The sequence below is a fragment of the Haliotis rufescens genome, unplaced genomic scaffold, assembly GCF_023055435.1.
Source record: "Haliotis rufescens isolate VD_foot unplaced genomic scaffold, xgHalRufe1.0.p SCAF_1, whole genome shotgun sequence".
Taxonomy (NCBI): Eukaryota; Metazoa; Mollusca; class Gastropoda; order Lepetellida; family Haliotidae; genus Haliotis; species Haliotis rufescens.
Genome location: NW_025963779.1, coordinates 17,881,341 through 17,906,403, shown reverse-complemented (window position 1 = coordinate 17,906,403; position 25,063 = coordinate 17,881,341). Strand labels below are relative to the sequence as shown.

At 41.4% G+C, this 25,063-nt stretch overlaps 1 protein-coding gene across 2 annotated transcripts in view; it reads right to left on the bottom strand.

The window, feature by feature from the left end:
* LOC124149956 overlaps positions 1-25,063 on the bottom strand; it is a 41,229-nt gene that overhangs the window by 1,897 nt on the left and 14,269 nt on the right. Inside the window, exons 1-21 of one of the 2 annotated variants that reach the window (XM_048392286.1) lie at positions 19,529-19,646; positions 16,664-16,762; positions 13,996-14,094; positions 13,540-13,662; positions 12,759-12,890; positions 12,443-12,571; positions 11,945-12,073; positions 9,660-9,788; positions 9,030-9,158; positions 8,008-8,136; positions 6,974-7,105; positions 6,240-6,368; positions 5,960-6,088; positions 5,315-5,446; positions 4,676-4,807; positions 3,970-4,092; positions 3,414-3,539; positions 3,151-3,276; positions 2,511-2,639; positions 1,495-1,623; positions 287-400 (exon numbers count right to left, since the gene is read on the bottom strand). In XM_048392286.1, coding sequence (XP_048248243.1) covers positions 287-400; positions 1,495-1,623; positions 2,511-2,639; positions 3,151-3,276; positions 3,414-3,539; positions 3,970-4,092; positions 4,676-4,807; positions 5,315-5,446; positions 5,960-6,088; positions 6,240-6,368; positions 6,974-7,105; positions 8,008-8,136; positions 9,030-9,158; positions 9,660-9,788; positions 11,945-12,073; positions 12,443-12,571; positions 12,759-12,890; positions 13,540-13,662; positions 13,996-14,094; positions 16,664-16,748 — 2,485 coding nt within the window. In that variant the 5' untranslated portion in view covers positions 16,749-16,762; positions 19,529-19,646. Of the gene's footprint in view, positions 1-286; positions 401-1,494; positions 1,624-2,510; positions 2,640-3,150; positions 3,277-3,413; positions 3,540-3,969; positions 4,093-4,675; positions 4,808-5,314; positions 5,447-5,959; positions 6,089-6,239; positions 6,369-6,973; positions 7,106-8,007; positions 8,137-9,029; positions 9,159-9,659; positions 9,789-11,944; positions 12,074-12,442; positions 12,572-12,758; positions 12,891-13,539; positions 13,663-13,995; positions 14,095-16,663; positions 16,763-19,528; positions 19,647-25,063 lie in introns of those variants that run through there. The other variant, XM_046521810.2, reaches the window with a different exon arrangement.

Here is a 25,063-nt window from a genome sequence, read left to right as displayed (position 1 = left end):
ACGATGGACGTTACATAGCAGCAGGAGTGGCCAAGGCGTCTAAGGCGCAGGAATTCGCTGTGCAGAGTTCCGTCCCTTAGGCGTGCCAGAATCTGATAATAGTGGGTTTGAATCCCAGATTCGCCCTGATGTGGTAAACGTCTGAGACCTGTAAACCTTTCCTAGCATCAAGTCGACACGCCGTGATAAAACTGAATATATGTTAATAGCGGCGTTAACCACCCAGCTCAAGCAGCAGTACAACCTGCCTCAGTGTCCTTATAAAGGCTGAGCAGCTTATATTCACCTCGCCAGAAGCACTTGAGAGCCTTAGCCAGGGGGATGTGAATCTCCTCCTTCCCGCCGTGTCTCCTCATCGTGTATTTGAGAGCCTCCAGGAACTCAGACGATTTGTTGCCCGCTGAAATATAGCACACACCATATAAAGGTACAGTACATGTCAATGGCGCGCCCCGTGGCGTTCTGTGTCACCTGGCTAGATGGGTAAAGTAGGATCATTCTTTATAAGAGGTTACTAAGAACATATCAACGGGATCAGAGTTCTTCATTTGCTCAAGAACAAGGTTTTTTCTTATTTCACCACTGGACTTAATACTCAATCATAAGGAGAATGAAAATATTTGAATTAACTATATTGAACACAAGCAAGTCTTTGTTGCAATACCAAGATCCAAATTAAAAACAAACATGACGGTTTAATAACTTTAAGTGGCATTTTTGAAGCCCTAATATCCAGATAATGTCTTTGGGTTTTTTTCAAAGGGATATTTCCGTACAAGTTCTAGTACTTTTATCAATCACCTGTCGTATGATGGCTTAATAACGGTATTGACACCTGTATCGAAACGTCCCATGACGGCTTCATAACGGCATTTGCACTTGTACCGAAACGTCGCATAAGGGTCTAATAACAATATAAGCCCCTGTACCTAACAGTCGCATGAAGGCTTAATAACGGCATTTGCACTTGTACCGAAACGTCGCATGAGGGTCTAATAACAATATAAGCCCCTGTACCTAACAGTCGCAAGAAGGCTTAATAACGATATTAGCACCTGCACCGAGGTGGAGAAATGTAGTTTTGCGTCGCATCCAAAGATTATTGCACTTATATAGCGACATGCATGCATGTGTGTGTGTGTCTGTGTGTGGCTGCTGGTACTCGTCTGGACTGATGCCGATATATTGTGCTAGCTCACTGAGATACCATGCCGCAGTTTAACATGAATACCCCACTCAGACACAGTATACTGACTGCGAGCAGACTTGTTTTAGCCCCTTAATGCAGAGCACCAGACAGGGTAACAACAAGTACCATCTTTTAACGTCTTTAGGTATGACGAGGCAGAGGATCGAACCCCGAACCTTCCGCTCTCCGGGCGGACGCTCTACCACTAGACCACGGAGGCGGTCGAGCATAGGAATATATAGAAATAGAAATACATATGTAAACTCTGCCTTCAGTTTTCCGATTAAACGAAAATCGTAACCAACCTGTGGGGTTACACTGAGCGATGGCGCTGCAGGCACAGATTTGAATCTCTAAATTCTCGGGAAATCTCGCCATCGCGCCGTAGACGAGATCTTGGATTGTATGAAACAAAGCTGGGTTTCGAGATGATTCTGCAACAATATAACAGTACTTAAAAGAAACAGAATAAAAATCTTAAAAATACAAAGTCATGGTATAAGTATGACCAATACAACGTCACGAGGCTGTTTCCAAGATGGCGTCCCTGCAACACGAGGTTACTGATACAAACTTCAACTTACTAACTCACGTGACAGGCATAGAAAAGTTCAATGCTACAAGGTTTGTTTGTTTGTTTGTTGTTTAATGCCGCACTCAGAAATATTCCAGCAATTTGACAGCGGTTTGTAAATAATCGAGTCTGGACCAGACAGTCCAGTGATTGACATCGTGAGCATCGATCCACGCAATTTGGAAACGGTGACAAGCATCAAGCAAGTAACATACAAAGTAATGCCGCCATTCATATTTGGAATGTTTAGAGATCCCTTTGTTGTTTTAAGCCACAGTCAACAATATAGTCCAGCCATATCATGGCGGCCTGAAAATATATAATCGAGTCTGGGCCAGAAAAAAACCCATAGGTTTATATGTATGAGCTGTGTCTCGTGCCACTGGGTACTGTGACATGGACCCAGCTAAGTCATCGTATGATCACTCAATCTGATTTATTCTTACATAATATAAAGCAATAGTCAGTGAGTGAACATGGTTTTACGCCGCTTTTAGCAATACCACGCGGGAGGAAACAAGAAATGGGGTTCACACATTGTGCTCATGTGGGGTATCGAGCCCGGCCGTCGAGGCGACTAGCGAACACTTTAACCACTAGGCTAGCCCACTGCCGTGCGGGAGGCTCAGCCTCGGTACACAAGGGGAGTTATTAATAATACAGACATGAACGAATACAGTATCGGAAGTAAATAATATATATCGATTATGGTTCGACAGAGACAGGAGAGTGAAACACTTGACCTACCGACGGGCGAGAGGTTAGCGAGAGCCATGAGTGCCACAGCGTGGAGGCGATCTTCCCCTGGGTGCAGATCTAAAGCGTCTGAGATGCGCAGCACTCCATCGTTTTCTAGCACGAACGCCGCCAGTGATCCTATAGATAACAGTGGTCAATAATTCATATGGAAAACATGTGAGTGAATGCTGCTTAATGCCGCAGTCAGCAATATTCCAGTTATATCACGTGGCCTCTCCAGTCTGGGAGGAAAGACTGGTGACAGAGAGCAGGAACAACGACCCGCGTTATCTGGTACGATGACGTGCAGTGACAGCGTCTGGCCAACTGGTCCAGTATCTAAGTTGTCTCAACAAAAGCGAGTATCTAAGATTCTTTAAGGCACACCCTTAAGTATGACTCTTAATTGGTAACCTTCAAACAACACCATAATATATAGCCTACACCAAGCGGGCAACAGCTTTGTGAATGCCAATAATTAATTTTGCATGCCAACATTGGTCAGTTATACGTTTTTTAATACATTAACAGGACTAGAATGCTTCAAAAAGGGTGATGAAGGGGGAGCCGGGGAGTGGGAGGGGTGCCCCCCCCCCCCCCGACACACACACCCCTTCCAATGTTTCATCTGAAGCCAATTTCCACATACCATTGTTTTCACTGATGCATGACAGAGCTCCACATCCCACAATCTGCAAATCCTTGGAGTCGCTGTATGTTTTCATTGCGTGAAGTACACTCCTTACAGCGTCTGTTGTCATTTCATGGCGGACATCTGCAAATGGACAGAAGATTTTAAGTCGCACACTTAGGCAGTAAACAATAAATACACGGTGTATTTTCGTTATAAAACCCCAAAAGGAAATACATCTCTCCTGACCATTGTGTGTACCAAAAATGCCGCGCACTTACCCAGTGCTACAACAGCGATGATTTTACAGCCGCACTGAAGGATCTCGGGGTGGGCACTGAATTTCTGCATCGTGGTCAGTATCACATCGAGTCTCTTCCCGGACATAAACACGTGCATACCGCGCTCTGGAACGCATCAAATCAAAATATGATTAGCTATACAAAAAAATTATAGATTGAGAATGTTTTACGTCACCATTTCAGCTTTATCTATCGTGCCAGACAGTATTACATTGACAAGCAATGAGCAAGGTCCATCGTTATGTCCACACTAACGTCTCTTATTAAGATATGGTGTACTGAGAACCAGTTTCCATAGAGCTCTGCATATAGACTAAAACTGTGTCTATAAAGACATATCTTTTAAATAATTGTAATTATTTTCCTCCACTGCTGAGAAATCAAGGAAATTAGACGTGGTTTATTTATTTTTTATCTAGGCTAGCTTTGACGTTAAATCTTTTAGTAAAAAATAATATGTTTTTTTTACAAAGATATAAATTCCCCAGCCGTGGCGTAGGGCTACTTTTCGTAAAGTTTCGTTCTCTCAATGTACCTGTATTTAGAAGGTTCTCGAACGTCTGACAAACGAACAACGTGATGTCAGCGTCCAGCGACGGCAGTGACAACATCCTCGTCATCGTCCTGTCAATCATCTCAACCTCCTCTGTGCTCAGATCTACAATACAACCATTAATGTTAATGAAGACACTTTGCAACAGTATAGATACACGATTAATAGTCCACAAGAAACATAAGAAGGGCTGCTGAACTGTGTTTCATGGTATCCCTCAAAGACCTGCATTAATCGGAGTTGTCGTCACACAGCAAACTGACACGCTGTGAAATTCATGAAGTACCATTCAAAGCAGCGATAAACCAAACCCACTCACTCACTAATTTTAAAATAATGTTGCTTACATACTGAAATAACACCGTGAATAGAACCTCCCTACAAGGTAAAAGGCGAAATTGAAAACTCCTTATGTTCATTTTCACAAATGAGGAAGATTTACCATTTTCGTCCAGAAAATGCTAAAAATTGAACCAAAAGCCGTAAGAAGCTGAACCATTTTTAACATTCCTTAATAACGGAAAGTGAAACTTCTTTAGTACGGAGTCTCCGGACGTCATGGGTCGGAACCTCCGCTTTGAGGATAAGTATTTTTGTAAGTCCTTCACACATACATATACAGTCCACTGTTGTGTAACAATGTACCGTCTGTATTAACGGGGTTTCACTGTTTAGAGGGTCTGCTTACTTTTCAGTCGCGAGAGCCCACAAAGCACCATGGCGGCAAACACCTGAATGTCATGATCGACGCTGTGACCACGTGCTATGTCCACCACTGTCCGCAGTCCACGTTCGTCCATCACAAGCCGGCATACCTCGTCTGTAACGAAACAGAGGGGTCAGTTATACAAAACACGACCATGTGAAAACAGGTACGTAACAATAACATCCTAGTGAGGTAGCACAGCGGCTTTTGTGTTCGCACATCGAACATCGTGAGTTTCTGTCCCCATATCTACACTGTAACTTCTGTCATACAGATCCTGAAACAAATATATCCAAAACAGCCCATGCAAGTCTATTAAGTTTGGCAAGTCTAGATTACTGCAGTATGAAAATGAAGAAAGACTCTTGGCTCTTTTGTATTATTTTTTATAACTATAATTTAACAACTGTTTTTTTCTGTAAAATATGTTCATTTCAGACACTAGATTTTAGTATAATTTTTGGTGTCCATCCCGTTATCTGGCTGCCAAATTGCTGGATCATTTAATCGCCTTCTTCAAGTCAATGAGTGAGTGCAACTAGGGAGATTATTATTGTTCAATATCCTTTTAATGATATGCAGTTTTGATATGAAAAGCACAACATAATATGTTGAACTCACCAAGTTCGACGATGTTGCCCAGTGTCTTCAGTGACGACAAGATGATGTTTGGACGACTGTCAAAATTTTTGAGAGAACTCAGAAGCGCAAGGACACCGCCATTATTCTTAACACGGATTTTGTTGACTTTAACTGCAATGAAAATGTTCAACATTAATGTCTACAATATTAATTATAAATGTTATCACAAACACCATTGCAAGTATTTATATTAAAAAAAACCCCAATGCTGGTAATATCAATTCACATACAGTAAAGTACATTTATAACGAACACGCTTATAACGAACTGACGGATATAACGCACTGTTTTTTAGTCCCGACTATTTGCTATAGATATGCTGTATATATGCTTATAACGAACTACGGTTATAAGAAACTAAAGTAAGTGGTCCCTTCGAGTTAACCGTACTTTTACTGTACATGATTTGAAGTTACAATTAACTGACCATGACACTGGTAAAGAGATGCCCATCAATCTGACGTCACATTCCCGTGAAAACGACGAATAACACATTACTATCGAAATATATGTTCGAAATGCTCTTTTAATTATAATAATTACTCTACACCTATCACCGGAAAACGGAACTCCCCGACTACGGTGTCCGTATTAACGGGGTTCCTCTGCGTATGATATACTCACTGTCAGCAGTGAGGTTCATCAGCGCCATGCAGCCATATTCCTGTATATCCTCGCACGTGTCAAGAGCCAACATGGCGGCGATCACCACGCGAGAGGCGCCCTCTTCTTCCGTTTGACGTCTGATGGTTTCTGTTGATCAGCAGTAGAGATGTTGAGTGAGTGAGGGCTAAAGACACTTTTGGAAAAAGATAGTGGAGCTTGATTCTACCGTGAGGATTACTATGATGATACTACTGTATGGTTAGAACGACTAATAGAACCTATTTGCAGCAACACTTACCATTGACAGCCAAATTCCCCAGGATTCTACAACCATGCTCTTGAATGGCAATGTCCTCTGGGTGTACGTCCATGATGGTCACGACTGACCGCACACCTCCCTTCCTCAGGATACAATGCTGCATTTCATCTGTAAAGCAGAAGATGTGGATACAGATCAAGTGAACAAGATTAAGATCAAGTGAACAAGATAAAGATCAAGTGAACAAGAATGCAACACAGTTAATGTGACTTTCAAACTCACAGGCATGTTTCTGTTCTGTTTTGTTTCGTATTAAACGCCGCACTCAGCAATATTCAAGCTTCATGACGGCAGTCTGTCAATAATCGAGTCTGGACCAGACAATCCAGTGACTGACATCATGAACATCAATCCACGCAATTGGGATACGATGACATACATCAAGTCAGCGAGCCTGACCGCCCGATCCAGTGAGTCGCCTCTTACGACAAGCATTGTCACCTTTTACGGCAAGCATGGGTTGCTGAAGACCTATTCTACCCCGGATCTTCTGTAGTATGACAGCGAGTGAGGTATAATTCAATTTGGGAATTCGGAGCTTCTAGCTAACGTCTTTCAGCGGCAGCCTACCGTCCAACCTTCAATAATCCCCCAGTGGATGAATACAAGAAAGGATTCCATGTAAAACTCAACGATAAACAACCTGTAAGTGTCAGATCATTTTAGGGAGATATGAGTCCTTCATATTTCTTTAAATCATGACGAATATTTACCTCCACACATCGCAATCTGGCTGAGGGCGAACATGACTTGACCCTGAAGCTCCACGTTGTCGGAGAACTGTGACATGAGCCGCTGTAAGATCGACAACACCCTCTCAGTCGACACCGACTGTATCGTCGTCTCTGTAATGGCGGAGGTTTGTGTAAGTTGTATTCACGTCATGAAAATAGTTTGACATACAACCAAACGATCACCGGCCGTGTCATACCAAAAGACATTAAAAGATGATACTTGTTGTTACCCAGTCTGGCGCTCGGCATTGAGGGGCCAAAACAAGGACTGGTCAGCTCGGAGTCAATATTCTGTGTGTGAGTGAGGTATTAATGTTAAACTGCGGCATGGTATCTCAGTGGGCTAGCATTATAAAATCGGCATCAGTCCGGACTAGTACAAGCAGCCACACAAACACGTGCATGTACGTCGCTATGTAAGTGCTATAATCTTGGACACGACGTTTAACCCCATTTCACCTCACCAAACGAAGGTAACTTCGGGAATACACAAAATGTCAAAACATGCTTCAATTTATGATGCATGGGAGTTCTCTGGTGGTGATGGAAACACCAAACACGAAAGGTACTTCTCCACATCCTGGTGTTAATTTCTAATGTAGGTCTAGATATTGTACGTTTTGCAAGCTATGAAACTGTTTCTGTGTGTTCGGTTAGGATGATAACATGTCAGTGAGCAAACAAGCAAAGTGTATGTAACATGACTTTCAATCTTCCCCAAGCTTTGTCTCCTTTACAGAACGATAGGACGATATTGTTAAATTCAAACCTCCGAAACATCTCCGGGTACGTTTTGCAAATTTCTCTTTGAAGCACAAAAAGATAAGAATTCACAGCGAAGCGACTGGATTAGATATACATTTTCAGTAGATTGGGGCACCTTCTATAGATTGTAAAACAGTTTTCGGTGTATGGCAGATATGAACCAGTCCTAATTATGGATCACAGAAACTTGCACTATTTGTTTTGACCCACGTGTACTGCTTAAACATGAACACCCATGTCCTACGTACCGAGCGCCGCCAGGTTACAGATGGTTCTGACCCCATACTCCTGCAGGCTCTCCTCCTCCGGGTGTTCCTCCAGGGTGGCCAGTAGGGCGTACACCCCGTCCAGCTGATGCATCTCCTCACAGGAGTCGGCTGGGGACAGAGATACACACTGTGACAATAACATGATGACAGGATCACAGGGGCAATGGTCGTTATGTGTTTGTGGCCTCGCAACTCGTGTTGCATCCCTTATCCGGGCCAGGATCCGCCAGTCCTGGGATCAAACCTAATTCTTGGTTCATCAGCACTACATGTATACATGTCGGTTCAACCAATAACAATTTGGTAAATTTCGTAGAACTGCATCTGTTTGGTATTTCTACTAATCTTAAGACCCGTTGAGAGCCGGGGTAGAATAGGTCTTCAGCAACCCATGCTTGCCGTAAAAGGTGACTAACGGGAGCGGGTGGTCAAGCTCGCTGACTTGGTTGATGAATGTCATCAATTGCATGGAACGATGCTCATGATATTAATCACAGGATTGTCTGACCCAGTACTTTTAAAAATATCTACACAACGCAGCACATTTACCATCAACTTTTTCGACCCGGGAAGATCAGTGTTCAGCAACCCATGCTTGTCGTAAAAGACGACTTGCGGGATCGGTTGGTCAGGCTCGCTGACTTGGTTGATGCATGTCATCGTATCTCAATTGCGTGGATCGATGCTCATGATGTCAATCTCTGTATTGCCCGACCCAGACTCGATTATTTACAGACCGCCGTCATATAGCTTGAATATTGCTGATAGCGGCGTTAAACAACAAACAAACAAAACAAAACGAATCTTAACCCGACACGTTGTTCAACTCACTCAAACATAAACGACACGTGTGTAAATTAGGAGCGATTTTACCGACACAAATGGAACAGAGCACCTAAACACAATGCCACTGCACAATGTACGGTTAGTGCCAGCAACTTTACCAGTCACATTTCGATATCTAACTCATTTCATGGACTATTTCTGTATCAAATCCTTACCCATGGTAGAGAGACAAGCAAGTGCCCAGCAGCCACACTCAAGGACACAAACATTGTCCGGTGATGACGTCATAGCGTCCAAGACCGATCTGGTGCCTCCGGCCTGACCAACGTCCAGACATGTATCATCTAGAAAACACACACAATGTTCATATCATCATCAACTTCATGTGCCATCTTATTGCTTTGCTTAAACTCCCCTTGATTGAGACATAATCGATTATTGAGACTTTGTATGCGTACCTTCAGACAAGATAATGACATAACTTTCATGGACATGATTTTTTAAGATCTGTTTCGCCTTCATAATTAACGCTGCAATTATTAGTTTGGTCTCTCAGCACAATGATGCGCTTGTGCAGGGCGCCGTTGTACAAAACAACTTCAGCCCTACGACTGTCGTCAATCTATGTTAAGGTATGGCAGAGACGATCACATCAGCGCTAAGATCGTTTCGTACAACGGCACCAAGAACCCTTATTAGCTGCCCAATTTCGCTGTTCAAAATGCTCCCTTTTTCGATCCTTGGGTCAGTGATTTCAACAACACTACCGCTCTTCGCGATAAGCTGTTGGTCGGCGTTAAACCCTGCATAACAAATAAATTCGATTTGTAAATGTTTGTAATTACCATAAGCCGCAAAGCTCCCCAAGGCACGACAGCCATTTTCCAAGATGTCGACATCATCCGGGAATGTTTCCATCATGTCAATGACGGTGTGAACCCCGCCCACAAGCATGATCTGCTTGGCGGTTTCAACTGTAACATACAAGAACTATAGGCATTAAGTACAATGGCTACAATCAGACCAGTTCACTGTTTTCGCTCAGAAGAATAAAAACAGGAAATTATGTATATCCCGAGGTTATGAATATATAGGAGACGTATTCAGATCACGGGCAGATGTGATGCTATTCACGATATCATTGGGGTTCACGCTGACCTAAAGTCACCATGTTACAAAAAGCCGTGTCACAGCAGTATGCGTCCTGATATGATAAAATCAGTTGGTTGGCAAGATGATATGAAGGTGTTCGTGGATATCTTGGGCATCATCGTTTACCCACACTTAGTCATGATGTATGTTTTATTTGTTTGTTTGTTTGTTTGTTGTTTAACGCCGCATTCAGCAATATTCAAGCTACATGACGGCGGTCTGTAAATAATCGAGTCTGGACGAGACAATCCAGTGATTCACATTATCAGCATCAATCTACGCAATTGGGATACGATCAACCAAGTCAGCGAGCCTGACCACCCGATCCCGTTAGTCGACTCTTACGACCAGCATGGGTTGCTGAAGACCTATTCGAACCCGGATCTTCACATCTCGTTATACGCTCCCGTGAGCAATGCAACAATATCACGCCATTGGGGCGATAGAGGACATCACTACATTTTACACTTGTAGGAAATGAAGCCCGGGTTTTCGGCGTACTGAGGCGACTCTCTAAACATTGGGTTACCCTCCCGCCCATTGCTTGGAAGAACGTATGGAGAAGGAACTCAACATGATTTAAAAAAAGATGTTAAAATTAATGTATTTAGCAATAATTTAGATTAATAAATTATATTGTGGGAGTTATTTTTGTAAATGTTTCAGAATCTTTTTTTTAATTTTAAACATTATCTTAATTCTCAGATTTCAAGAGAGCCACCATAGTGGTGGTTAAATCATATTCACGCCGAAAACACGGATTTTCGATTCCTCCCATGGGTACGTACAGTGTATGAAGCCCTTTTCTGGATTCCCACGTGGTTTTGTAGGAATATTGCTTAAAGTTAACATTCCAGCGCCGCATATGCAGCTTCGGGTGTATGATCCTAAAGGAGCTGAGACATTCTAGTGCACACTGATGCATTGACTGAGGTTATCATAATACACACAAGGACGGGTATTATGCTGACAAACCTAGAAACTTAATCGGGGCGAACCGGGATTCCAATAATTTAGTTTCTGGCGAGCGAAGTTGACGCAAATATGCACAGCAAATTACGGCGCCTTACACGACTCGGCGACCCTTTCCCCCCACATAATTAATAACGAAACGTTAACAACAAAAGTAGTCGTTATGTCCGTCAAATAGTGCAAATCAAAAGCTGTTCCAAATTGTCTTGGGAAATGGTTTGACAACGAAGGCGATTAGTTGGTGACCCACTTCATTTAAGTAACGTGAGTCATGAGAGAAAGTTTATAATTTCCAAAGCGGATGTCCCGAGCTGGTACTATGTTACACCTATACTGGGGCCGGGAAGTATGTATGATAATGCCCGTATGTAACGAGCGTTAGCAGCCAGCCAGGCAGAAATAGCACGATCCAGGTGAGACTGACGTCAATACAGGTTTCGTGACTTCCCTCTTTAGCCACATTTTCTTGGAATTGCAACCTTGCCTGAGGAACACATTTATGGGAGGAGAATATCCATATATGTTGCTGATGAATACTAAAGACGGAGATAGGAAGGATGGAAGGGGATTACATTACTGCATTTCAGATAGAGAGAGGAGAGATGAATACCACTTTTTGATCCAACAACAAACAACGACAAGGATCACATGTCTACGGAAGCCTTTGAGGGATGTTTGTTTTATGGGTTTTTCTTGAAATTTTAAGATACATAAGTTGAAATTTCAAGATACTAACTTGAAATTTGAAGATGTTATGTTCAACTGATACATCTTCAAATTTCAATAAGAATCTTCAAATTTCAACTTAGCATTTGATAATTTCCAGATAATAAATTGAAATCTCCAGATGATAAGTTGAAATTTCAAGTTATAATCTTATAATTTCTTGTAATTTCAACTTAGTATCTTGAAATTTCAAGACCAAAATAAAAAACCCAAATGGCTTTCATATATATCGGATATTTGCCAACTACGCCTTTAACCACTAATAAATGATGAAGCTCACCTGTTGTGACAAGGTTGCCAAGAATAAAGAGGCATTGTTTTATAATAGAGTTGTCATCAGCATGTTGCGACATGGCCCCCAGGACTTGCGAGTGACAGCCGTATTGTAGCAGCTGCACGGACAATTCATCTGCAGACAGAATAACGCACAATTGTTACAAAAAGGAATCAAATACAGTACAAATCCCGTTAATACATAAATCACCCGGCTTAAAAAATGTCCGGATTAACATTTTATTGGCATGAAGTGATGCCCCTTTGTGTATATTGAGACGTTAAAATATTCATCCAGGGTTTTTCGACTAACTGGGTTTAGTGTGTGTCCATTTCGATCTTTGACGTAATCTGACTTGACGTTATCTAACATCTTGCAGATGCATGTCATTTATGCGTACAGATCAAGCGTAGTGTGTCTGCAAGTAGCAGGTTATACCTTCGGATGGACAGTTGATGTAAAATTGATACTGCTGCAGAAAATACGGCATATTATCATCATTACCACTTGAGGAGATATAGCCGATGATGTTGAGCAGGATCCGGATGAGGCGGACATTCTCCGAGTAGCTCTTCATTACCGTCAGCAGCACAGGGATGCCTTGATTCTGCTGGATGATGTAACAATTGGCCTCTGAAAATATAAAAAACCAGCACGGTTATGTAACCACACGATGAACTTTGTTAGGGTAATGATCAAACGCAATAATCAGATCCTCAGATCACCGCATTAATATAACTCATTTTGGAAATTCATTTGCCACAACAAGATTTTTTTTATGTTTTCAAAGTAGCCGACCCTGACTACACTGTCCTCATACCTGACGCCGATGCCATTTGTAGGAGTGATGCGCATGCGCTGAACTGCAGTTCCGCCTTGTCAGGAAACGTGTTCATCGCCTCCAGCACACAGCGGATGGCGTCCTGTTTGGATAACAGCACATGCAGCGTCTCTGAAACATCATCAGCAATGAGTGAGTGAGTATTGTTTTACGCCGCTTTTAGCAATATTCCAGCAATATCACGGCGGGGGACACCAGAAATGGGCCTCACACATTGTACCCATGTGGGGAATCGAACCCGGGTCTTCAGCGTGACGAGCGAACGCTTTAACCACTAGGCTACCCGACCGCCCCTATAAGCACTGAAGGTATGGGATGCAACAATATTTGAACTGTTCTCTGATGTCACCACGGGCCATCTTTAATAATGACGCAGATTGCAGACGATTACCACACTGGTCAAACCCCCAAGCAAGTATGGTGCTACCAAAGGAACATACATTTTGTAAGGCCGTATCGTGGATTCGAACACAATCAGAGTATCCTTGCAAAGATTTGACACGCAACGCTGTACAGTTGATGTTCCTTCATCATTAAATGGTAAACTTTGCAAAGCAGATAGAGTTATCAAATAATAAATATTATAGTATTATGATCCTAAACAGCAAGAAAGTTGGCAATGTTTTGGATATATCAACATGTCTGAAATACGTCCGATACGGGGTTGAAGTTTTACTCACAGCCAAGTGGCGTATTGTCAACGGAGACAGCGCCTGTTATAACAGACTGATAGCTATGGTGGCTCACACTGTATACATACCCATGCTGGCATATGTCCCAACACTTTTACATCCCAGCAACTGCCGCTCGTAGTCCTCCGTATCCTCACGCATGCGCTTCACACATGTCCGGATTGAAAACTTGCGCTCATTTGTATTAAGTTCTGAAAGATTAGTTACAAACAAATATGAATATGCATTTCACTCGCCATGCAAACCACATGAACGGAATAAAACATGAACATATCTGTAGCATCATCATATCATTTCCTCTTATGGTAATGGACAGTACTGAGTGACACTGATTCCCGACAATTTGACAATAATGAACTGGATTCTTTGAAAATGCAATAAATAAAAAAATCATAAACCAATCATATATATGAAAGTATCACGAACAATTATTTATACGCTATCTATGTACTGAGAGGATCGAAATTTCTCCAATGAAATTACATCACAAGCAAAACAACTGACATTTCTCAATGAATACATACCGTCATTTGTTGAATCTTTTCTCGACCGTTTTGGCTGGTCCTCGGTAATAACCGTCAAGCCTTGTCCGGGGATCTTGTCGAGCATGTTGTCTGGACTGTCTGAAATATACAAGTGACACAAAACTCTACATGTAAGCTTGACATTGACCGATGTGGGATCATGCATTGCTTATCAACTACCATTGTGATCAACCTGACCTGGGGGTCATTTTAAAGGTCAAGATCGACGTTGGAATAAGATAAACGTACAGTGAGATCTATTATACATTAGATAATTGACTGTTTGATGTGAAGTGGTCGTCATGAGATAAGTATATAAGCCAAGATATGATAAACGTATCAGCACGTATGTTCTACTGCCCTTAATGTGCCAGTTCCTTTGAACTGTGATGATTTGACAAAGTGTGCAGAGTTATTCGTTTATTACACAAGTGGTGCAGTGAAGCGGCACATCGTAATGACGCGCTAAACTGCTATAAACCGTCATTGGATAATTTGATCATCTTCAAACCGTTTAGAGACATAAAATATACGCTTAACATGTAATAAATTTAAATTGACAATGTGAAAACCTGTGTGTCGACACGTATTCACAAATTATATATTAAATTGTTATAATTATATAACTGATTTAGAGGTAACGCCATTTGATTTAAATAAACCGGTGTCTATAGCATGTGGTTTGCGCAGTTGATGTAAAATATGCCCTCAAATTAAGTTGTTTATATAATGATGATATGACACATAAAGCAACAAAAACATTTCAATAATCACAAGAAATCTCCATTGTACGATTCCGACGATATATAAGGATGTGTGAGCGTATCCTTCTCTACCAATACAATATATTACGTTCAGTACGTTTAAATAGTTTGCACATCGTAACACATAGATTACTAACTCTTGTTGGGTCACCACAGAGGGGTGCGCGTAGCCAAGTTGTCTAAGGCGACACGATTCGTTGTGAAGAGTTGCGTCGCTTGGGCACGCCAGAAACCTATGATTGTGGGTTGGAATCCCAGTTAACCCCAATTATGTTTCTAGGTTTGTCAGCACCATACCCGTGCTCGTGGGTTTCACCGAAGTGGTAAACGTCTGAGGCCTGCGTCACTTCGGGCTTTCCTCCCACATTAAGCTTACACGGCGTGATATAACTGGAATACTGTTAAAAGTGGTGTTAAACCCAACTCACTCACTCACTCACTCACTCACCACGGGCGTTACCGGTAGAGCAGGCTAGACATGTCGTTTCGCGAACACCTGATGTCATTGTCATAAGACAACGCTGAATCATGCATGGGTGTTGGTTTGAATGAAGTATCCATTTGGCTTTTGATCACTTGAGGCTGTTTGACACGCTTACCATCACGATTTCTCATGAACAATGTATGCATATATATGACGAAAGCAGTCTCAATAAGGATATATATTGGGCGGTAGGGTTCAGGGCACGGGTGGTACAGTCGTCTAAGGCCAGAAACCTATGATTGTGGGTTGGAATCCCGGTTCGCCCCAATTATGTTTCTAGGTTTGTCAGCACCATACCCGTGCTCGTGGGTTTCACCGAACTGGTAAACGTCTAAGACCTGCATCACTTCGAGCTTTCCTCCCACATTAAGCTGACACGCCGCGATACAACTGGAATATTGTTAAAAGCGGCGTTAAACCCAACTCACTCACTCACTCAGGGTATGGGTACAATGTGTGGAGGCCATTTCTGGAGACCCCTGTCGCCATATTACTTGAATATTGATGAAAGTGGCGTACTACCCAACTCACTCACTATATAAGTATATTTTATAAATCCTTACGTGTCTTTCCATTTAAGTTGAATTTATTTGATGTACAGACCAGGAGTAAAATTTTACAGAAAATGCTACAGTGAAACTCGATACTTTGAACTCCATTCAATCATTATTTTCATGTTCCCAGCGGGATCCTTATTGACATTTCAGTCTAATAACAATCCATTTTCGAAGGTATCCTGCATTTCACTGTAACGATGATTAAACGTTACTTGATAAATGAACTATTATCATATCATATTTAGTGTGTATTTGTTTCAGAAAACAGCAAAATAAATCGTTGTGGCCATTTTCAGTTAATTAAACACAGATGTAGTGTATAAAATTCAACTTCCGTGAATTGTTTTCCATGAACGACTGTGTTTGCAAAACATGTCATTTGAAAAACGCCCTTTCCCTCATGCTTATTTCTAAAAGTTCTTATGTTATACAAAATATAACGTAGAAACCATCTTAACAATCACAATGCAACTATGGTATAGAATTGGACGAACAATGTTTGGTATACATACTGAAAAAAACGTACAGTAATTTTGAAAATATCTATTCAATGAAACACATTCACCATCAACTCTTTCGACCCGTGAAGACCCGTGTTCAGCAACCCATGCTTGTCGTAAAAGACGACTTGCGGGATCGGTTGGTCAGGCTCGCTGACTTGGTTGATGCATGTCATCGTATCCCAATTGCGTGGATCGAGGCTCATGATGTCAATCACTGTATTGCCTGGCCGAGATTCGATTATTGACAGACCGCCGCCATGAAGCTTGAGTATTGCTGAGTGCGGCGTTAAACAACAAACAAACACATCAACTACTGCGTGTTGATACAGCAAGGCTAAACGAGATAGACGGATAACTTACTGCTGTGGGTAGCCTCATCTCTGGTTGTAGATGGTTCTGCCTCCGTGATAGCGGCCAGGCCCATCCCTGGCATCTTTTCGTGCATTTTGTCTGGTTTGTCTGAAACATTGGTCAGTATCTGATGAAGGAATGTCGATGATTGTTACATCAATATTGTTCTCGATCGCGAGGTGCAAAATGTTTTGAATATTGATGAAAGTAATTTACCTCCGTGTATTTTTTATTTTTATTTATTTATTTATTTATTACTTTAAACATATTTTATTTTATTTTATTTTATTTTATTTTATTTTATTTTATTTTATTTTATTTTATTTTATTTTATTTTATTTTATTTTATTTTATTTTATTTTTTTTGTTTTGTTTTGTTTTGTTTTGTTTTGTTTTGTTTTGTGGTGTAGAAGGTAAAACCTCGTGTCCATGACCAACAGGCCAGGTAAAAACACCGAGCCAGCCACATGAGATGGCGGGGGTCGATATGAAAGGGACCAACATTAGATCGTTGTTCCAGTATATCGACGATACGTCGAGTTCAATGAGTTTGAGTCAACGAGATTTCACTGTTTGCGAAAAGGTGAGCGTATCGGGCCCAACCAATACCGGTGACCACATATTACGTCCAGTACGTTTAAATAGTCTGCACATCGTAACACATAGATTCCTTGCTTTTGTTGGGGCACATGACTGTGTCGTGATCTCGACCTTTACTCACCACAGGCGTTACCGGTAGAGCAGGCTAGGCTTGCCGTTTCCCGAACACCTGATGTCATTGTCATAAGACAACGCTGAATCATGCATGGGTGTTGGTTTGAATGAAGTATCCATTTGACGTTTGATCACTTGAGGCTGTTTGACACGCTTACCATCACGATTTCTCATTAACCATGTATGCAAATATATGACGAAAAGAGGGCTCACAGCATGGGCACCATGTGTGAAGACCATTTCTGGAGTCCCCTGTATGATATTACTTGAATATTGCTAAAAGCGGCGTCACACCTCACTTACTCTCTATAAACTTATTCATAATCATAACTTGTGTTTCCTTTTAAATTTAAGTTAAAGTAATTTGACTAGGCCAGGAGTGAAATTTTATAGAATATAGTACAGTGAAACTCAATACTTTGAACTCAATATCTTATGGTCCAAGGAGAATTCTTAGTACCATTTCAGCCTAATATCGGCATAAGTCTCCAACTAAAGATAACTCGATCTATTATCTTTTTTGAGAGCGGCGTTGAACAACTAGTAAATTATTCAACTCTGTGTGTTGATACAGGACAAGGTTAAACGAGGTGGAAGTGCAACTTATTTTGAATTATGATGAAAGAAGTTTACCTCCATTGATTGTATTGTTCAATATGAAACCTCGTGGTGTCCATGAACACCAGACCTTAGATAAAAAACACCGAGTCATCCATATGCACAAGAAATGGTATTAGACTATGTGCCAATACACCAACAACATGAGGGGCGGTCGGGTAGCCTAGTGGTTAAAGCGTTCGCTCGTCACGCTGAAGACCCGGGTTCGATTCCCGACATGGGTACAATGTGTGAAGCCCATTTCTGGTGTCCCCCGCCGTGATATTGCTGGAATATTGCTAAAAGCGGCGTAAAACTATACTCACTCACTCACTCACCAACAACATGTCGAGATAAATAAGCTGGAGTCAATGAGGTTTGTGATATTAAATGGTACTCCCCGTGGACACAACAGTACGTCATGGTTATCTCCAGTACCCCATGTTTGAGGTAAGCATTCGTGACCAACTCGTGTTATTCCGGGACAAGCCGAATAGCGACTCGTGCCCCTCTCATGGCCATTTTTGCGACCGGGTTCAGTCTTAGCGCAAACGGGCATACCTAAAATAATTGTCAACTCGTTGCGTAATGGTTCACATACATTTCGCCATATATTATATATGCAATTTAAAGCACATCTGGACATGCGGAATTATACAGTATGAATGAGCACATTTAACCTTGTCTTGGGTATATTTTTAGATGCAAGACATATGTCAAATCAAAAAATATTTCTGAGGGATTCTTTGACGAAGAACATGAAATCATACGCGCATTCTGATTGGTTTGTCGTATTTTCGCACATAACATTCATCGATAGGGGGACGAGTCTTCTTGCAGGTTACGGAAAGGGGCGAGTGGTGACGAATGTGAGGTAAGAAGTGGCGGACTGCGCGTCATCGTAACCCGACGGTGTTAATTGTCGTCATACTATCATGAACTGGTTTGCCTCGCAGAGACTGACGTATTTACAGCTCGCTGAATATTGCTGACTAAGGCTTTCTTCAATGACCTGCTTCTACTGGCAAAACACCACTCACTATAGTTTTGTGTATGATCATGGAGTGTCTTGTTTCATGACATTTTTAGTGCCGTAGTATAACCTTTTGTTCACGGTGCTGGCGAACCCTAGGCTTCCTTTCATTTACAAATATACACGCTTCAATTACACAGTCCAATTATCATTATATCAAAGAAAATATATTGATATTGACCTAGTCTCTTCTACAGATCCTGAAGCACAATTTCCGAAATTCCTACCTTCAAAATTTAGGCCATAAAGAGATGAGGAGAGATGTTTCTGGGTCCTTTATATTATATATCAAAAGATTCTATTATAAATCAAAAGACAATTCAACAAAATATATATCTTCATTTCAAAGACTAAATGCTAGTCCAGCATAAATCACCATCGATGTATATACAGCATTGATAAAACTACAAGTTCGTATAGACTAATAAAAAACAAACAGAGGTAACACTGTGAAAATTCAATATTACAAAGCACCACAAAGGTAAACTGCCATATATGCATATATTATAAAAGGACACAGAAAGACTCACCCTGGAAGTAGTTTCAAACAAGACCAAATCCTTACAGCTCGTCAGTATTTACTACTGGCCTAGCTAAACACACTTCTTTTACTTGACTGAAGTGGCTGTTACAAGAGTCTGTTCATTAATGAATGGGGAGGCTATTAATACGACTACAAATATATTGCCGAGGTCATATGCTAATAGCCCATGTCACCTCCTTTAAACCAACGGGCGTAGGGTGCAGCATCCTCGCGTGAGTGAGCGGTAGCTCGTAAGAGCTTGCACGGATATTTTCTGCTCCCCACACGGAAGTAAGCATTTGTTGCTGCATGGAATTCCAGCATACCTGTCAGGGTTGTACAGTTACACTGTTGGGGGCGAGGCAATGTATTCTTTGTACATTAACACTGACTAATAGCGGTAATGTGTTCATGCGACTACCAAATATGGATTACAGGTGAAAGAGTGATTAATATGTTGTGTTTAACGCCGCTTTTAACAGTAATCCAGTTTAATCGCGGCGTGTCAGCTTAATGTGGGAGGAAAGCCCGAAGTGATGCAGGTCTCAGACGTTAACCACTTCGGTGAAACCCACGAGCACGGGTATGGTGCTGACAAACTTTGAAACACAATCGGGGCGAACCGGAATTCGAACACACAATCATAGGTTTCTGGCGTGCCCAAGGGACGCAACTCTGCACAGCGAATCGCGGCGCCTTAGACGACTGGGCCATCCGTGCCCCCTACAGGTGAAAGACAAATATACATCTCGAAATCACGTTTGCATCAACCATATACTCAGCAAAGTTATTGTGACACACGTACATCATAACATAACACAAACTACACGAGCTATAAAAAAACATTAACAAACTTAGACATAAAAGGCAGAGCCACCAGAATGTTTACGCTTAATGCCACCTGCAATGCCTCCCAGGGCATGATGGGACTAAGTATGTTTTCAACCATAAATGTCTTGTCAGAAGTCAGTATCGTGTATATTCCTGGACAGTATGCATGAGCATCATGTATATAATGTATGTGGGTTTGTAGTTTAACGCCGCACACAGCAATATTCCAACTATACGACTGCGGCTTGTAAATAGTCGAGTCTGAACTAGACAATGCAATGTTGCTACGCCGTCGGAGTAAAAAACCACATTATTCTGACCCAGACTCCCGAAAGTGTATTTGTACAGGAGTAAGATTATGTCAAGCGTTGTCCATTGGGATATCACATTGAAGAATGTGGAAATCATTTCTGCACATCACGCTGATCATGTCATTGTGTTTATGTCGAATGGCTGCCAGCTTATGGCGTCTACATTTCTCAGTTCCAAATAGGTACTTCAGATCTTCACTTTCTTTTTAAATTTCACGGAAAGATACATTTCGCTACGCTTTTCAATTATGGCTTTACAGGCAAAGGTCTGGTCAAGTCATTCCTGAAATAATACGGATGACATTCCGAGAAATTTGCAGAATATGACACGGCCCTTCTCAATATGAACCTCAATGGTATCCCATACTATGCCATTTATACTTCAACATCTCCTTACCAGCACTTACACTTGTTTTAAATAAGGCGACAAAACCCTTTCCATATCCAATAGAAATCGCTGCATAGATTCCGACTATATCATGAGCATGTGTTTATGAATCACTATCAAATAGTAATGATACCAGGTGTTCGCGAAAAGGTGACCGTATCCTGCCCCATCGGTGGCACCCGTCACAAACACATGTAAAGGCAAGTCAATTGTTCACCTAAAACAGCACGACAACATATGGAACAAGTCCAAATGGGGAATACAGAAATGTTTGTGGGTGGCGGGTACTACCGGTAGAGTAGGACATGCTTACCCTTTTCGCGAACACCAGGTGTCATCACTGCTTTTCAGTGACCCATTCATATTTTCATCAATAGTTTGCCTCTTACACCCTGTGGAATCAGTTTCGATACTAAGTACTCTCTGGCTTTGACGATTGAATGTATGGAATGTTATGTTAACATGCATCTTGATCTTATTGTAACAGAAATGAGAAACGTATGCAATGACTGCACAACAATACCTCGTGCCGAAGTATTATCATGACATTTTATCACAAGTAAACAACCTAGATCATTCAAGACTTTAAAACAAAGACAATACAACTTTAAATATCAGATCACACACAAATAATTCGATCAGAAATAGCATGGTGGTTATTGTTGTCCACGCACCTACATGAAGTACTTTCAAGGCTACCATAAATACCACATGTAATATGGAATGAGGTTTACAGTTAAAGCTTCTAAGCTTTGCTTATCCAGTATCATAATTGTCCAGCACATATACCCACTCCTCTACTAGATTCCGCGACCCGTGAAGATTCCGGGGCAGAATAGGTCTTCAGCAACCAATACTTGCCGTAAAAGGCGACTAACGGGATCGGGTGGTCAGGCTCGCTGACTTGGTTGATGCATGTCATCGATCCCAATTGCTCATGATGTCAATCACTGGATTGTCTGGTCCAGACTCGATTATGTTACAGACCGCCGTCATATAGCTGGAACATTGCTGAATGCGGCGTTAAACAACAAACACACTAGATTCTGCAAGTAACAATGTACTGAATGATGACAAATTGAAGAACCTAGTGGTAATGGAGTAGACTTGACCATACCTTCATACCGAGAACTCCTGGCACACAGAGAGAATACATCCCCAAGTCGCAAACAGAGCGGTCTCAGTGCCATTACTATTGCCAACATGCCTCTCTCTCTCATTCAGACTTCAAGGCTGTTAGTTTTGAATACTTGGAATATCAGCGCCATGCAGCGGGTGCTAAATTTATTTGATGTTATGAAATAAAGTATTTTAACCAGCAAAATTGTATAGGCTTCATGTACCGCGCACTGTTGCTGTGAGAGAGGCACCGTCAATGATGCACTATGCATGTGTACTAAAATAATGCATTTATGGTTCTCGTGCTTGTTTGTAAGTCATTCGTATCATTCCACTTTGTATCGTTATTTCACTTGAAGGGACAATGGACTCCTTTTTCGATGAGAAAAAATATATCCAGATTTAATGAATTTCCCCTTGACTGTTAACACCTGATGTTCTGCACTTCAATGACGCTGTCTAAATGGATATGTACATCTGTCTGTCAGTAACACCACTCTGCAGATGATGTGTTGCTCGTGATTTGTGCAGGAAGACACGTTTTGAGAATGACGTCATGTTAACGCCCCTGTGCTGATCCGGAGGCAGTGAGAGACGCTGGGTTTGTACGGCTTTGATCTGTTCAGCGTTTAAGTGGAAGGAAAGCCCACAGTGATGCAGGACGTTGACATGTACCACGTTGATGACACCAAGGGTCACAATCAGGGTGAAACCACAATTACAGGATCCTGGCACTCCAGTGTGAACCCACGACCATTTGGATCTAGCACTCCAGGGGTCGTCATCAGTGTGAACCCACGACCATAGGAATCTAGCACTCAAGGGGTCGTCATCAATGCTAACCACCGACCATAGGAATCTGGCACCCAAGGGGATCGTCATCAGTGCGAACCCACGACCATTTGAATCTAGCAATCAAGGGAGGGTCATCAGTGCGAATCCACGACCATAGGAATCTAGCACTCAAGGGGTCGTCATCAGTCCGAACCCACGACCATTTGAATCTAGCACTCAAGGGGTCGTCATCAATGCGAACCCACGACCATTTGAATCTAGCACTCAAGGGGTCGTCATCAATGCGAACCACGACCATAGGAATCTAGGATTCAAGGGATCGTCATCAGTGCGAACCCACGACCATAGGAATCTAGGATTCAAGGGATCGTCATCAGTGCGAACCCACAACAATATTAATCTGGCACTCCAGGGATCATAATCGGGAGATGTTAGTATATTGGCGTTTGCTCTGTTCCTTCAGAAAACTTCTAAGTAAAGTATATGCTACTATTCGTATATACCTCTTGAATCAGCATATTACGCACTCGATCTCAAAATTTCATTAAGAACGTTCAGGTATTCTTATAGCCCTCGATTCAATCCTGTATTCATCATGTATTAATTTTTAATTTGATTATGACGGGGAAAATTGCATGATTAATGAAATTGCGTTCATAATTTGATTCCAATTACCAACATCACATTCCACAAAATCCTATTTATATGGTCTTGAACATCCCACACAGTGATGACGAGATATAAATCAGGATGTTCATGCTATCAACGATGACACATGTTTCTGAAATGGGATAGGTGAGTGGTTCGTGAGTGGTTCTAGTCAGTGAAATGAGTAATTTGTTCTGAACTTGACGGTCGCGCTGCTTTTCAGTTGCTTTATGTCAAACATGTTTTGCTCTGACGTAAGCCGATTGTAGAAATATTGAAATAGTCAGACCTTTCTCTTACAGATCAAAATTAACCATCTTCTACTGGAAGTACAAACAACAACAAAACTCTTCTTCATGAACGTATGTTTGTGTTTACATTTGTTAATGATCAGTGCCAATTCAAACCAAAGACATTTCTTTTACTATTACACACACACGAGACGATTGAAAGTTATACACTGTAAACATGTCTTTAGATCCCTAACACAAACTTAATCACGTTCGTTATCACGTAATTTTGACATGTTTAGGTCTTAACATGTTTAGGATTGCGTTTAACAGCAAAACGTGTTTAGGTTCTGGTGTGTATTCCCTCTTGAAATTCATCGTAGGTAAATTATAAAAGGGATGCTTTCTAAATTTTGAGGGATACAGACGTGAGTATTTTTTTTTATTTTTATTTATTTATTTACATTATTTTATTTTTATTTTATTTTATGTTCAAATCTCTGAACGTTGTTTATTCAAACTTTAAACATGTTTAAGATATAAACGTGTTTAAATTCGGAACATGTTTAGATTAGGGGCGGGTGTTGTGTTTAGGTGGTGTTTAGGCTGTGAGACGATAGCTCATGCGTTTAGAAAGAACACACCAAATGTGTTTCGTTTAGAATTTATACACATTTCTTATCATTTTGCTTGAGGTTGTTTTCTATATGAGATTAGGATATAATGTGTAAGAAACTCAATTATCTTGTAATAGACCAATGCTTACCGTCTTCGTTAAAGGCAAAACAATAGGTAATTATACCTACATATGCATATATAACATGTACGTATCTAATGAATGTCATCATGCAAGTATAAATATCTACACACGATTGAAATAACCTCACTAAGGGCTCACTCACACATTCTGGATTTTTACTGCCGTTCTTGATAGGACCATTCACGATTATAATTTGTGAAAAGTCAGATCAAGATCCTGTGATTCGTGGCGGGAAATTCACAAACAATCAGATATTGTTCAGGAAGCGTCCTGATGCAGTCGTTTCCAGCCGAATTTGTTCCGATACTACCGTTCTCAATCCGAATGTGATCCGATTTGTATCTTCCCGCTTCCGCATGGTAAAAAAACGACCGAATATGTCCCGACAGCATCCCGATGCGATCCGACAGAGATCAGACAGTGACCGGACAGTGAACCGACAAAGACGATTCGCATTCGG